This window comes from Salmo salar, chromosome ssa16, assembly GCF_905237065.1.
Source record: "Salmo salar chromosome ssa16, Ssal_v3.1, whole genome shotgun sequence".
Lineage (NCBI taxonomy): Eukaryota > Metazoa > Chordata > Actinopteri > Salmoniformes > Salmonidae > Salmo > Salmo salar.
The window spans coordinates 84082350-84098270 of record NC_059457.1 but is presented as its reverse complement, the minus strand read 5'-3'; the positions used below and the strand labels follow the sequence as shown (position 1 = coordinate 84098270).

Here is a 15921-nt window from a genome sequence, read left to right as displayed (position 1 = left end):
TAACCCCTAAAGACAGAGAGAGCAGCATCCATTATAGTGGATTAAACCCTAAAGACAGAGAGAGCAGCATCCATTATAGTGGATTAAACCCTCCCCTAAAGACAGAGAAAGCAGCATCCATTATAGTGGATTAAACCCTAAAGACAGAGAGAACAGCATCCATTATAGTGGATTAAACCCTCCCCTAAAGACAGAGAGAGCAGCATCCATTATACTGGATTAACCCCTAAAGACAGAGAGAGCAGCATCCATTATACTGGATTAAACCCTAAAGACAGAGAGAGCAGCATCCATTACGCTCGATTAAACCCTAAAGACAGAGAGAGCAGCATCCATTATAGTGGATTAGACCCTCCCCTAAAGACAGAGAGAGCAGCATCCATTATACTGGATTAACCCCTAAAGACAGAGAGAGCAGCATCCATTATAGTGGATTAAACCCTCCCCTAAAGACAGAGAGAGCAGCATCCATTATACTGGATTAAACCCTCCCCTAAAGACAGAGAGAGCAGCATCCATTACGCTGGATTAAACCCTCCCCTAAAGACAGAGAGAGCAGCATCCATTATACTGGATTAACCCCTAAAGACAGAGAGAGCAGCATCCATTATAGTGGATTAAACCCTAAAGACAGAGAGAGCAGCATCCATTATAGTGGATTAAACCCTAAAAACAGAGAGAGCAGCATCCATTACACTGGATTAAACCCTCCCCTAAAGACAGAGAGAGCAGCATCCATTATACTGGATTAACCCCTAAAGACAGAGAGAGCAGCATCCATTATAGTGGATTAAACCCTAAAGACAGAGAGAGCAGCATCCATTATACTGGATTAACCCCTAAAGACAGAGAGAGCAGCATCCATTATAGTGGATTAAACCCTCCCCTAAAGACAGAGAGAGCAGCATCCATTACGCTGGATTAAACCCTCCCCTAAAGACAGAGAGAGCAGCATCCATTATACTGGATTAACCCCTAAAGACAGAGAGAGCAGCATCCATTATAGTGGATTAAACCCTAAAGACAGAGAGAGCAGCATCCATTATAGTGGATTAAACCCTCCCCTAAAGACAGAGAAAGCAGCATCCATTATAGTGGATTAAACCCTAAAAACAGAGAGAACAGCATCCATTATAGTGGATTAAACCCTCCCCTAAAGACAGAGAGAGCAGCATCCATTATACTGGATTAACCCCTAAAGACAGAGAGAGCAGCATCCATTATACTGGATTAACCCCTCCCCTAAAGACAGAGAGAGCAGCATCCATTATACTGGATTAAACCCTAAAGACAGAGAGAGCAGCATCCATTATAGTGGATTAAACCCTCCCCTAAAGACAGAGAGAGCAGCATCCATTATACTGGATTAAACCCTCCCCTAAAGACAGAGAGAGCAGCATCCATTATAGTGGATTAAACCCTCCCCTAAAGACAGAGAGAGCAGCATCCATTATAGTGGATTAAACCCTCCCCTAAAGACAGAGAGAGCAGCATCCATTATACTGGATTAACCCCTAAAGACAGAGAGAGCAGCATCCATTATACTGGATTAACCCCTAAAGACAAAGAGAGCAGCATCCATTATAGTGGATTAACCCCTAAAGACAGAGAGAGCAGCATCCATTATAGTGGATTAACCCCTCCCCTAAAGACAGAGAGAGCAGCATCCATTATACTGGATTAAACCCTCCCCTAAAGACAGAGAGAGCAGCATCCATTATACTGGATTAACCCCTAAAGACAGAGAGAGCAGCATCCATTATAGTGGATTAAACCCTAAAGACAGAGAGAGCAGCATCCATTATAGTGGATTAAACCCTAAAGACAGAGAGAGCAGCATCCATTATAGTGGATTAAACCCTCCCCTAAAGACAGAGAGAGCAGCATCCATTATAGTGGATTAAACCCTCCCCTAAAGAAAGAGAGAGCAGCATCCATTATACTGGATTAAACCCTAAAGACAGAGAGAGCAGCATCCATTATACTGGATTAAACCCTCCCCTAAAGACAGAGAGAGCAGCATCCATTATACTGGATTAACCCCTAAAGACAGAGAGAGCAGCATCCATTATACTGGATTAAACCCTCCCCTAAAGACAGAGAGAGCAGCATCCATTATACTGGATTAACCCCTAAAGACAGAGAGAGCAGCATCCATTATACTGGATTAAACCCTCCCCTAAACACAGAGAGAGCAGCATCCATTATACTGGATTAACCCCTAAAGACAGAGAGAGCAGCATCCATTATACTGGATTAAACCCTCCCCTAAAGACAGAGAGAGCAGCATCCATTACGCTGGATTAAACCCTCCCCTAAAGACAGAGAGAGCAGCATCCATTATACTGGATTAACCCCTAAAGACAGAGAGAGCAGCATCCATTATAGTGGATTAAACCCTAAAGACAGAGAGAGCAGCATCCATTATAGTGGATTAAACCCTCCCCTAAAAACAGAGAAAGCAGCATCCATTATAGTGGATTAAACCCTCCCCTAAAGACAGAGAGAGCAGCATCCATTATACTGGATTAACCCCTAAAGACAGAGAGAGCAGCATCCATTATACTGGATTAAACCCTCCCCTAAACACAGAGAGAGCAGCATCCATTATACTGGATTAACCCCTAAAGACAGAGAGAGCAGCATCCATTATACTGGATTAAACCCTCCCCTAAAGACAGAGAGAGCAGCATCCATTACGCTGGATTAAACCCTCCCCTAAAGACAGAGAGAGCAGCATCCATTATACTGGATTAACCCCTAAAGACAGAGAGAGCAGCATCCATTATAGTGGATTAAACCCTAAAGACAGAGAGAGCAGCATCCATTATAGTGGATTAAACCCTCCCCTAAAAACAGAGAAAGCAGCATCCATTATAGTGGATTAAACCCTCCCCTAAAGACAGAGAAAGCAGCATCCATTATAGTGGATTAAACCCTAAAGACAGAGAGAACAGCATCCATTATAGTGGATTAAACCCTCCCCTAAAGACAGAGAGAGCAGCATCCATTATACTGGATTAACCCCTAAAGACAGAGAGAGCAGCATCCATTATACTGGAATAACCCCTCCCCTAAAGACAGAGAGAGCAGCATCCATTATACTGGATTAAACATTAAAGACAGAGAGAGCAGCATCCATTATAGTGGATTAAACCCTCCCCTAAAGACAGAGAGAGCAGCATCCATTATACTGGATTAAACCCTCCCCTAAAGACAGAGAGAGCAGCATCCATTATAGTGGATTAAACCCTCCCCTAAAGACAGAGAGAGCAGCATCCATTATAGTGGATTAAACCCTCCCCTAAAGACAGAGAGAGCAGCATCCATTATACTGGATTAACCCCTAAAGACAGAGAGAGCAGCATCCATTATACTGGATTAACCCCTAAAGACGAAGAGAGCAGCATCCATTATAGTGGATTAACCCCTAAAGACAGAGAGAGCAGCATCCATTATAGTGGATTAACCCCTCCCCTAAAGACAGAGAGAGCAGCATCCATTATAGTGGATTAAACCCTCCCCTAAAGACAGAGAGAGAAGCATCCATTATTGTGGATTAAACCCTAAAGACAGAGAGAGCAGCATCCATTATACTGGATTAAACCCTCCCCTAAAGACAGAGAGAGCAGCATCCATTATACTGGATTAACCCCTAAAGACAGAGAGAGCAGCATCCATTATAGTGGATTAAACCCTAAAGACAGAGAGAGCAGCATCCATTATACTGGATTAACCCCTAAAGACAGAGAGAGCAGCATCCATTATACTGGATTAACCCCTCCCCTAAAGACAGAGAGAGCAGCATCCATTATAGTGGATTAAACCCTCCCCTAAAGACAGAGAAAGCAGCATCCATTATAGTGGATTAAACCCTAAAGACAGAGAGAGCAGCATCCATTATAGTGGATTAAACCCTCCCCTAAAGACAGAGAGAGCAGCATCCATTATACTGGATTAAACCCTAAAGACAGAGAGAGCAGCATCCATTATAGTGGATTAAACCCTCCCCTAAAGACAGAGAGAGCAGCATCCATTATACTGGATTAAACCCTCCCCTAAAGACAGAGAGAGCAGCATCCATTATAGTGGATTAAACCCTCCCCTAAAGACAGAGAGAGCAGCATCCATTATAGTGGATTAAACCCTAAAGACAGAGAGAGCAGCATCCATTATAGTGGATTAAACCCTAAAGACAGAGAGAGCAGCATCCATTATAGTGGATTAAACCCTCCCCTAAAGACAGAGAGAGCAGCATCCATTATAGTGGATTAAACCCTCCCCTAAAGACAGAGAGAGCAGCATCCATTATAGTGGATTAAACCCTCCCCTAAACACAGAGAGAGCAGCATCCATTATACTGGACTAACCCCTAAAGACAGAGAGAGCAGCATCCATTATACTGGATTAAACCCTCCCCTAAAGACAGAGAGAGCAGCATCCATTATACTGGATTAACCCCTAAAGACAGAGAGAGCAGCATCCATTATAGTGGATTAAACCCTCCCCTAAAGACAGAGAGAGCAGCATCCATTATAGTGGATTAAACCCTCCCCTAAACACAGAGAGAGCAGCATCCATTATACTGGATTAACCCCTAAAGACAGAGAGAGCAGCATCCATTATACTGGATTAAACCCTCCCCTAAAGACAGAGAGACCAGCATCCATTATAGTGGATTAAACCCTCCCCTAAAGACAGAGAGAGCAGCATCCATTATACTGGATTAACCCCTAAAGACAGAGAGAGCAGCATCCATTATACTGGATTAACCCCTAAAGACAGAGAGAGCAGCATCCATTATACTGGATTAACCCCCCCTAAAGACAGAGAGAGCAGCATCCATTATACTGGATTAAACCCTCCCCTAAAGACAGAGAGAGCAGCATCCATTATACTGGATTAAACCCTAAAGACAGAGAGAGCAGCATCCATTATAGTGGATTAAACCCTCACCTAAAGACAGAGAGAGCAGCATCCATTATAGTGGATTAACCCCTAAAAACAGAGAGAGCAGCATCCATTATACTGGATTAAGCCCTCCCCTAAAGACAGAGAGAGCAGCATCCATTATAGTGGATTAACCCCTCCCCTAAAAACAGAGAGAGCAGCATCCATTATTCTGGATTAACCCCTAAAGACAGAGAGAGCAGCATCCATTATAGTGGATTAACCCCTCCCTAAAAACAGAGAGAGCAGCACCCATTATACTGGATTAACCCCTAAAGACAGAGAGAACAGCATCCATTATAGTGGATTAAACCCTCCCCTAAAGACAGAGAGAGCAGCATCCATTATACTGGATTAACCCCTAAAGACAGAGAGAGCAGCATCCATTATACTGGATTAACCCCTAAAGACGGAGAGAGCAGCATCCATTACGCTGGATTAAACCCTAAAGACAGAGAGAGCAGCATCCATTATAGTGGATTAAACCCTCCCCTAAAGACAGAGAGAGCAGCATCCATTATACTGGATTAACCCCTAAAGACAGAGAGAGCAGCATCCATTATAGTGGATTAAACCCTCCCCTAAAGACAGAGAGAGCAGCATCCATTACGCTGGATTAAACCCTCCCCTAAAGACAGAGAGAGCAGCATCCATTATACTGGATTAAACCCTAAAGACAGAGAGAGCAGCATCCATTATAGTGGATTAAACCCTAAAGACAGAGAGAGCAGCATCCATTATACTGGATTAAACCCTAAAAACAGAGAGAGCAGCATCCATTACACTGGATTAAACCCTCCCCTAAAGACAGAGAGAGCAGCATCCATTATAGTGGATTAACCCCTAAAGACAGAGAGAGCAGCATCCATTATAGTGGATTAAACCCTCCCCTAAAGACAGAGAGAGCAGCATCCATTATAGTGGATTAAACCCTCCCCTAAAGACAGAGAGAGCAGCATCCATTATAGTGGATTAAACCCTCCCCTAAAGACAGAGAGAGCAGCATCCATTATAGTGGATTAAACCCTCCCCTAAAGACAGAGAGAGCAGCATCCATTATAGTGGATTAAACCCTAAAGACAGAGAGAGCAGCATCCATTATAGTGGATTAAACCCTCCCCTAAAGACAGAGAGAGCAGCATCCATTATAGTGGATTAAACCCTCCCCTAAAGACAGAGAGAGCAGCATCCATTATACTGGATTAACCCCTAAAGACAGAGAGAGCAGCATCCATTATACTGGATTAACCCCTAAAGACAGAGAGAGCAGCATCCATTATAGTGGATTAAACCCTCCCCTAAAGACAGAGAGAGCAGCATCCATTATACTGGATTAAACCCTCCCCTAAACACAGAGAGAGCAGCATCCATTATACTGGATTAACCCCTAAAGACAGAGAGAGCAGCATCCATTATACTGGATTAAACCCTCCCCTAAAGACAGAGAGAGCAGCATCCATTATACTGGATTAACCCCTAAAGACAGAGAGAGCAGCATCCATTATACTGGATTAACCCCTAAAGACAGAGAGAGCAGCATCCATTATAGTGGATTAAACCCTCCCCTAAAGACAGAGAAAGCAGCATCCATTATAGTGGATTAAACCCTCTCCTAAACACAGAGAGAGCAGCATCCATTATACTGGATTAACCCCTAACGACAGAGAGAGCAGCATCCATTATACTGGATTAAACCCTCCCCTAAAGACAGAGAGAGCAGCATCCATTATACTGGATTAAACCCTAAAGACAGAGAGAGAAGCATCCATTATAGTGGATTAAACCCTCCCCTAAAGACAGAGAGAGCAGCATCCATTATAGTGGATTAACCCCTAAAGACAGAGAGAGCAGCATCCATTATACTGGATTAAGCCCTCCCCTAAAGACAGAGAGAGCAGCATCCATTATAGTGGATTAACCCCTCCCCTAAAAACAGAGAGAACAGCATCCATTATACTGGATTAACCCCTAAAGACAGAGAGAGCAGCATCCATTATAGTGGATTAACCCCTCCCTAAAAACAGAGAGAGCAGCACCCATTATAGTGGATTAACCCCTCCCTAAAGACAGAGAGAGCAGCATCCATTATAGTGGATTAAACCCTCCCCTACTGTAACTCCCCAGTCTGAACAACAGATCCCGGATCAGAATCTGCTCACATCTCAACAATACACTGTGAACCAGGCTGGATGACAGCTGGGCCCTTTTTCAGAGTAGGACTGCTGATCTAGGATCAGGTCACCCTTGTCGAGATGATTGTATTCATTATGATCTAAAAGGCAAAACTGATCCCATATCAACATTCCTACTCTGAGAAGCTTGATACATACGGACCCTGGCTTCCCCAAATGTACGTCCTAAACCCAGACCAATCCCCTGAGCTACAGCTGAATATATTAAACTATGTTAACTCATCCAGACTAATCCCCTGAGCTACAGCTGAATATATTAAACTATGTTAACTCATCCAGACCAATCCCCTGAGTTACAGCGGAATATATTAAACTATGTTAACTCATCCAGACCAATCCCCTGAGGTTCAGCTGAATATATTAAACTATGTTAACTCATCCAGACCAATCCCCTGAGGTACAGCTGAATATATTAAACTATGTTAACTCATCCAGACCAATCCCCTGAGCTACAGCTGAATATATTAAACTATGTTAACTCATCTAGACCAATCCCCTGAGCTACAGCTGAATATATTAAACTATGTTAACTCATCCAGACCAATCCCCTGAGCTACAGCTGAATATATTCAACTATGTTAACTCATCCAGACCACTCCCCTGAGCTACAGCTGAATATATTCAACTATGTTAACTCATCCAGACCACTCCCCTGAGCTACAGCTGAATATATTAAACTATGTTAACTCATCCAGACCAATCCCCTGAGCTACAGCTGAATATATTAAACTATGTTAACTCATCCAGACCAATCCCCTGAGCTACAGCTGAATATATTAAACTATGTTAACTCATCCAGACCAATCCCCTGAGCTACAGCTGAATATATTAAACTATGTTAACTCATCCAGACCAATCCCCTGAGCTACAGCTGAATACATTAAACTATGTTAACTCATCCAGACTAATCCCCTGAGCTACAGCTGAATGTATTAAACTATGTTAACTCATCCAGACCAATCCCCTGAGCTACAGCTGAATATATTAAACTATGTTAACTCATCCAGACCAATCCCCTGAGCTACAGCTGAATATATTAAACTATGTTAACTCATCCAGACCAATCCCCTGAGCTACAGCTGAATACATTAAACTATGTTAACTCATCCAGACTAATCCCCTGAGCTACAGCTGAATGTATTAAACTATGTTAACTCATCCAGACCAATCCCCTGAGCTACAGCTGAATATATTAAACTATGTTAACTCATCCAGACCAATCCCCTGAGCTACAGCTGAATATATTAATCTATGTTAACTCATCCAGACTAATCCCCTGAGCTACAGCTGAATATATTAAACTATGTTAACTCATCCAGACCAATCCCCTGAGTTACAGCGGAATATATTAAACTATGTTAACTCATCCAGAGCAATCCCCTGAGGTTCAGCTGAATATATTAAACTATGTTAACTCATCCAGACCAATCCACTGAGCTACAGCTGAATATATTAAACTATGTTAACTCATCCAGACCAATCCCCTGAGCAACAGCTGAATATATTAAACTATGTTAACTCATCCAGACCAATCCCCTGAGCTACAGCTGAATATATTAAACTATGTTAACTCATCCAGACCAATCCCCTGAGCTACAGCTGAATGTATTAAACTATGTTAACTCATCCAGACCAATCCCCTGAGCTACAGCTGAATGTATTAAACTATGTTAACTCATCCAGAGCAATCCCCTGAGGTTCAGCTGAATATATTAAACTATGTTAACTCATCCAGACCAATCCCCTGAGCTACAGCTGAATATATTAAACTATGTTAACTCATCCAGACTAATCCCCTGAGCTACAGCTGAATATATTAAACTATGTTAACTCATCCAGACCAATCCCCTGAGCTACAGCTGAATGTATTAAACTATGTTAACTCATCCAGACCAATCCCCTGAGCTACAGCTGAATGTATTAAACTATGTTAACTCATCCAGAGCAATCCCCTGAGGTTCAGCTGAATATATTAAACTATGTTAACTCATCCAGACCAATCCCCTGAGCTACAGCTGAATATATTAAACTATGTTAACTCATCCAGACTAATCCCCTGAGCTACAGCTGAATATATTAAACTATGTTAACTCATCCAGACCAATCCCCTGAGTTACAGCGGAATATATTAAACTATGTTAACTCATCCAGAGCAATCCCCTGAGGTTCAGCTGAATATATTAAACTATGTTAACTCATCCAGACCAATCCCCTGAGCTACAGCTGAATATATTAAACTATGTTAACTCATCCAGACCAATCCCCTGAGCTACAGCTGAATATATTAAACTATGTTAACTCATCCAGACTAATCCCCTGAGCTACAGCTGAATATATTAAACTATGTTAACTCATCCAGACCAATCCCCTGAGCTACAGCTGAATATATTAAACTATGTTAACTCATCCAGACCATTCAGCCTGTGAACTGAACCGTCTCCCTGTCTGCTGTCTGCCTGTCTCCCTGTCTGCTGTCTGTCTGTCTGTCACCCTGTCTTCCTGTCTCCCTGTCTGTCTCCCTGTCTGCTGTCTGTCTGTCTCCCTGTCTGCTGTCTGTCTGTCTCCCTGTCTGCTGTCTGTCTGTCTCCCTGTCTGCTGTCTGTCTGTCTCCCTGTCTCCCCGTCTCCCTGTCTTCCTGTCTCCCTGTCTTCCTGTCTTCCTGTCTCCTGTCACCCTGTCTTCTGTCTCCCTGTCTGCTGTCTGTCTGTCTCCCTGTCTGCTGTCTGTCTCCTGTCTGTCTACATCAGAGTGGGAGAGATAGTTCTGACAGTTGGTGTAAATGATGATAAATGAAGTGAAGGATAATGACGTCTTCCAGACAGCTAGACTCATTTCCCTCTCTCTCTCTCTCTCTTTCTTCCTCCCGCTCTCTCCTTTTCTTCCTCCCTCTCTCTCCTTTTCTTCCTCCCTCTCTCTCTTTTTCTTCCTCCCTCTCTCTCCTTTTCTTCCTCCCTCTCTCTCCTTTTCTTCCTCCCTCTCTCTCCTTTTCTTCCTCCCTCTCTCTCCTTTTCTTCCTCCCTCTCTCTCCTTTTCTTCCTCCCTCTCTCTCCTTTTCTTCCTCCCTCTCTCTCTTTCTCTCTCTCTTTTTCTTCCTCCCTCTCTCTCTCTTTTTCTTCCTCCCTCTCTCTCTCTCTCTCTCTCTTTTTCTTCCTCCCTCTCTCTCTCTCTATCACATATCCATCCGTCATTATCACAATTTATAGTCCCACATCAATAGAATAGTGACCCAGAAAGATAGCAATTAAAGGAGCTAAGATAACATTTATCATTAAATGTTTTGCTCACTGGGTATATTTCTACTGCAGCTACACTACTGAAACCCTTTCACTACACTGCGTGCACAATTATTAGGCAAATTGTATTCCTCGGGATTCATTTTATTGTTGAACAAACACAATGCTCTCAGTCAATCCAACATGTTATTGAACCTCAAACCTGAATGTTTAACAAAGGAAAAGTGAGTTTTGTCTTTCTCAGGGAAATATATAAGTGTGCACAATTATTAGGCAACTATTAGTGTGCAGAATTATTAGGCAACTAAATTACAAAAATAATTTCTCTCAACTCACTTGTTTATTCTCAATTTTTAGACTAAGTGTAACAGATAAGTAACACAAAATGACAATTATATACAATTTTTGGCCTTTCAAAAATATTCAGTGACCCATATAGCCACCCTTATTTTCAATAACTGCCATGAGCCTTCCATCCATGGAGTCTGTCAGTTTCTTGATCTGTTCACGATCAATTTTCGCTGAAGCAGCAACCACAGCCTCCCAAATGCTGCTCAAAAAGGTGTATTGTCTTCCATCACTGTAAATCTCACGTTTGAGAAGGGCCCACAAGTTCTCAATAGGATTTAAGTCAGGTGAGGAAGGGGGCCAGGTCATTATTCAGGCATCTATGAGGCCCTTGCTGGCTAGCCAAGCAGTGGAGTACTTGGATGCATGTGATGGAGCATTGTCCTGCATAAGGATCATGGCCTTCTAGAATGCTGAGGACTTCTTCCTGTACCACTGTTTGACGAAAGAATCTTCCAGAAACTGGCAGTAGGTTTGGGAGTTGAGTTTCAGTCCATCTTCAACCCGAAAAGGTCCAACTACCTCATCCTCAATGATAGCAGCCCATACCAGTACCCCTCCTTCACCTTGCTGGCACCTGACTCAAAGTGGTGCCCTGTGTCCATTACTGATCCAGCCACGGGCCCATCCATTTGGTCCATCAAGAGTCACTTTCATTTCATCTGTCCATAAAACCTTTGAAAAATCTGTCTTCAGGTATTTCTTTGCCCAATGTTGACGCTTCAACTTGTGAATCTTATTCAGTGGTGGTCTTGTTTCAGTCTTCTTGACCTTGGCCATGTCTCTGAGCACTTGACACCTTGTACTTCTGAACACTCCAGGTAGGTTGCAGTTCTGGAATACGGTGGCACTGGAGGATAATGGCTTGCTTGTAGTTTGACGTTTAATTCTTCTCAAGTCTTTTGCAGTTAATTTGCGCCTTTTCTTCCCCATGCGATTTTTGCGCCCCAGTTGACTATTCGCAACAAAACGTTTGAATGTCCGGTGGTCACACCTCAATAGTTTAGCTATTTAAAGAGTGTCGCATCCGTCTGAAAGGCATTTTACATTTTTGGCTTTTCAGTGTCAGTTAAATATATTTTTGGCCCATTTTACCTGCGGTAATGAGGCTGCCTAATAATAATTATGCACACCTTGATATAAGGTGTTATTCACTTTCGCCACACCCTCCCTCATTACACTAATACATATCACCTGAAAATGATTCAATCCAATAAGCAGTCAAGTTTATATGGTTTGGAGTTGGAAAATGTGAATAGAAACAATGATAAGATCAGAGTACTCACTTGCCTAATAATTGTGCATGCAGTGTATAACAGCTGAACATGTATGAACTGGGATGGAGGGTGTTGGATAACAACACTATACCAGTGATATGAGATGACAGCAGTGACATCACAGACAGATATGGAATACGTCCCAAATAGGACCCTATTCCCTACATAGTGCACTGCTTTAGACCAGAGGCCCTGGGAGGCCCAAGACCCTTCCCTCCAGAGGCCCTGGGAGGCCCAAGACCCTTCCCTCCAGAGGCCCTGGGAGGCCCAAGACCCTTCACTCCAGAGGCCCTAGGGGGCCCAAGACCCTTCCCTCCAGAGGCCCTGGGGGGCCCAAGACCCTTCACTCCAGAGGCCCTAGGGGGCCCAAGACCCTTCACTCCAGAGGCCCTGGGAGGCCCAAGACCCTTCACTCCAGAGGCCCTGGGAGGCCCAAGACCCTTCACTCCAGAGGCCCTGGGAGGCCCAAGACCCTTCACTCCAGAGGCCCTGGGAGGCCCAAGACCCTTCACTCCAGAGGCCCTGGGGGGCCCAAGACCCTTCACTCCAGAGGCCCTGGGGGGGCCCAAGACCCTTCACTCCAGAGGCCCTGGGAGGCCCAAGACCCTTCACTCCAGAGGTCCTGGGAGGCCCAAGACCCTTCAGTCCAGAGTCCCTGGTCAGCAGTGCACTGTTCACAGTGTTACGGCGTCACCACAGCCTGGGGTTCGATTGCCAGCTGTGATCAGGAGTCCCATAGGGCGGCGCATAATTGGCCCAGCGTCGTTCGGGTTAGGGGAGGGTTTGGCCAGGGGGGCTTTACTTGGCTCATCGCGCTCTAGCGTTTCCTTGTGGCAGGCCAGGCGCCTGCAGGCTGATTTCGGTGGTCAGTTGAACGGTGTTTCCTCTGACACATTGGTGCAGCTGGCTTCCGAGTTAAGCGGGCGGTTGTTTAAGAAGCGGCTTGGTGGGTCATGTTTCGGATGACGCAGGATTCGACCTTCGCCTCTCCCGAGCCACGTTGGGGAGTTGCAGGGCTGAGACAAGATCGTAATCACAAAACCGGGGAGAAAAAAGGGTGCCATTTGGGACGTGACTCTGAATACATAGTGAACTAGCTGGAGGACAGACTGAGACCAGAGCTGACAGACCCAGAGACCCTGTAGAACAGACAACATCATGTCACAACACAACAGCTGAACCAGAGAGAAATACCCACAGGGAACAGAAACAATAAAACAGTCAACAACTGTGATTGAAAGGCCCAGCTGTTCCAGCTGCTAACGCCTAGTGATTTCTTCTGCTTTGGTTTGCATGGCAGCAGAGAGAAGAGAGAAGCACAGAGAAGGCATGCAGCCCCAGGGGACCTTGGGAAAGAAATGCCATCTTACCATTATGAAAATGCCAGAGTAACATATAGAGATACAGACGGCCTGCATCCTTTCCCTATATAGTGCACTACTTTAGACCCTAGCACTATAAGCCCTGGTCAAAAGTAGTGCACTATATAAGGGAATAGGGTGCTATTTGAGACGCAGCCTGTGTGTGTGTGTGTGTGTGTGTGTGTGTGTGTGTGTGTGTGTGTGTGTGTGTGTGTGTGTGTGTGTGTCTACCTGTTGGGAGTAGCGTTGTTGGGTCTGGATGGTGAAGTGTTCCTCCTGCTTGACGATGGTCCGAGGCAGAGTCTCTACTTCCTGGATGGCCTCCATGGTTACGCCCTGAGGCAGCACTTGGAACAGAGACGTTATGTACATGATGACTGACTTCTTATCAGGGTGCAGCACCGCCACATCTAGAGAGGGAGAGGGGGAGGGAGAGAGAGAGAGAGAGGGGAGGGAGGGGGAGACAGAGAGGGAAGACGAGGGTGAGGAGGGATAGAGAGAGAGAGAGAGCGAGAGAGGGAGAGAGGAGAGAGAGGGAGAGAGAGAGAGAGGGAGCGAGAGAGAGAGCGAGATATGGGTAGGAGAGAGAGAGAGATAGAGAGACAAAGAGAGTGAGACAGAGAAAGAATATAGGAGAGAGCGGAGAGTGGAGGGGAAAAGAGAGAGAAAGGTTAGACTCAGTACCACTGACCACTTGACAATAAAACCCATTGACAAGAGAGAAGAGTGCAGTGAAGGAGTGTAGGAGACATGCAGTAATGTATTGTGTGTTTAAAGGTTCCTGTAGGTACAGCAGGGTTAACATCTATGATTCATCAAAGAAGAAACCAGACAGTGGCTGCATCCCATATGGAACCCTATTCCCTTAACAGTGCACCATAGGTCATGGGGCTCTGGTCTAAAGTAGTGCACTACATAGGGAATAGGGTGCCATTTGGGACGCAAGGAGTGAGACATATCATCGGTGACACGTCCTAGAACATCCTGGAGGATATGAACCATTAGAGGTGTACAGTACTATCATCAGCTCTCTGTAGTGTCCACGTTCTTTATCTATAAGAGGGTTCATGTCTGGGTCTGTCTGAGTGACATGTCCTAGTCTGTTTGGTATGGATCCACCTTTTATTCTCTCTCTCTCTCTCTCTCTCTCTCTCTCTCTCTCTCTCAATTCAATTCAATTCAAGGGGCTTTATTGGCATGTGAAATATATGTTAACATTGCCAAAGCAAGTAAAGTAGATAATATACAAAAGTTAAATAAACAATAAAAATGAACAGTAAACATTACACTCACAGAAGTTACAAAAGACTAAAGACCTTTCAAATGTCATATTATGTATATATACAGTGTTGTAATGATGTGCAAATGGTTAAAGTACAAAAGGGAAATTAAATAAACATAAATATGGGTTGTATTTACAATGGTGTTTGTTCTTCACTGGTTGACCTTTTCTTGTGGCAACAGGTCACAAATCTTGCTGCTGTGATGTCACACTGTGGTATTTCACCCAGTAGATATGGGAGTTTATCAAAATTGGGTTTGTTTTCTAATTCTTTGTGGATCTGTGTAATCTGAGGGAAATATGTGTCTCTAATATGGTCATACATTTGGCAGGAGGTTAGGAAGTGCAGCTCAGTTTCCACCTCATTTTGTGGGCAGTGTGCACATAGCCTGTCTTCTCTTGAGAGCCAGGTCTGCCTACGGCGGCCTTTCTCAATAGCAAGGCTATGCTCACTGAGTCTGTACATAGTCAAAGCTTTCCTTAAGTTTGGGTCAGTCACAGTGGTCAGGTATTCTGCCACTGTGTACTCTCTGTTTAGGGCCAAATAGCATTCTAGTTTGTTCTGGTTTTATGTTAATTCTCTCCGATACGTCAAGTAATTATCTTTTTGTTTTGTCATGATTTGGTTGGGTCAAATTGTGTTGCTGTCCTGGGGGTCTGTGGGGTCTGTTTGTGAACAGAGCCCCAGGACCAGCTTGCTTAGGGGACTCTTCTCCAGGTTCATCTCTCTGTAGGTGATGGCTTTGTTATGGAAGGTTTGGGAATCGCTTCCTTTTAGGTGGTTGTAGAATTTAACGGCTCTTTTCTGGATTTTGATCATTAGCGGTTATCGGCCTAATTCTCATCTGCATGCATTATTTCTCCTACTCTCATACTCTCTCGTTCTCCTACTCTCTGTCTCTCACCTCTACATCTATCTCTATATGAGAACATACATAGGTTTTAATGCACTGGTATGAGAGGGTTTATGTCCCTGCCTGCAGCAGCAATGTGTGTCTGTATTCTGTCTGTAATCGGTCTGAATCCTGTCTGTATTCTGTATAAGATGCTCCATGGTCTATTTATACCTCTGTGTTTATTGCCTCATTCAGCCTGCTAATAACCTGGCCGACAGGAACCATTTGATATCTCATTACTGCTGATGAGACTCAATCACAGCAACACAATCATCACAGACATGGAACTGCTTCCTGTCTTTCCCTCGTTCTCTCTCTCATCACAGACATGGCACTGCTTCCTCTCTTTCCCTCGTTCTCTCTCTCATCACAGACATGGAAC

At 44.2% G+C, this 15921-nt stretch overlaps 1 protein-coding gene and 1 long non-coding RNA gene across 9 annotated transcripts in view; one reads left to right on the top strand and one right to left on the bottom strand.

Moving 5' to 3' along the window:
* The window catches only part of dmd (dystrophin), a 390547-nt gene that overhangs the window by 234125 nt on the left and 140501 nt on the right, over positions 1-15921 (bottom strand). For all 8 annotated transcript variants that reach the window (XM_045698261.1, XM_045698256.1, XM_045698253.1 and 5 more), the window contains exon 8: positions 13593-13771. In XM_045698261.1, coding sequence (XP_045554217.1) covers positions 13593-13771 — 179 coding nt within the window. The remainder of the gene's footprint in view (positions 1-13592; positions 13772-15921) is intronic.
* LOC123727909 (uncharacterized) overlaps positions 1-15921 on the top strand; it is a 42130-nt gene that overhangs the window by 7697 nt on the left and 18512 nt on the right. The gene's annotated exons all lie outside the window — the stretch shown is intronic.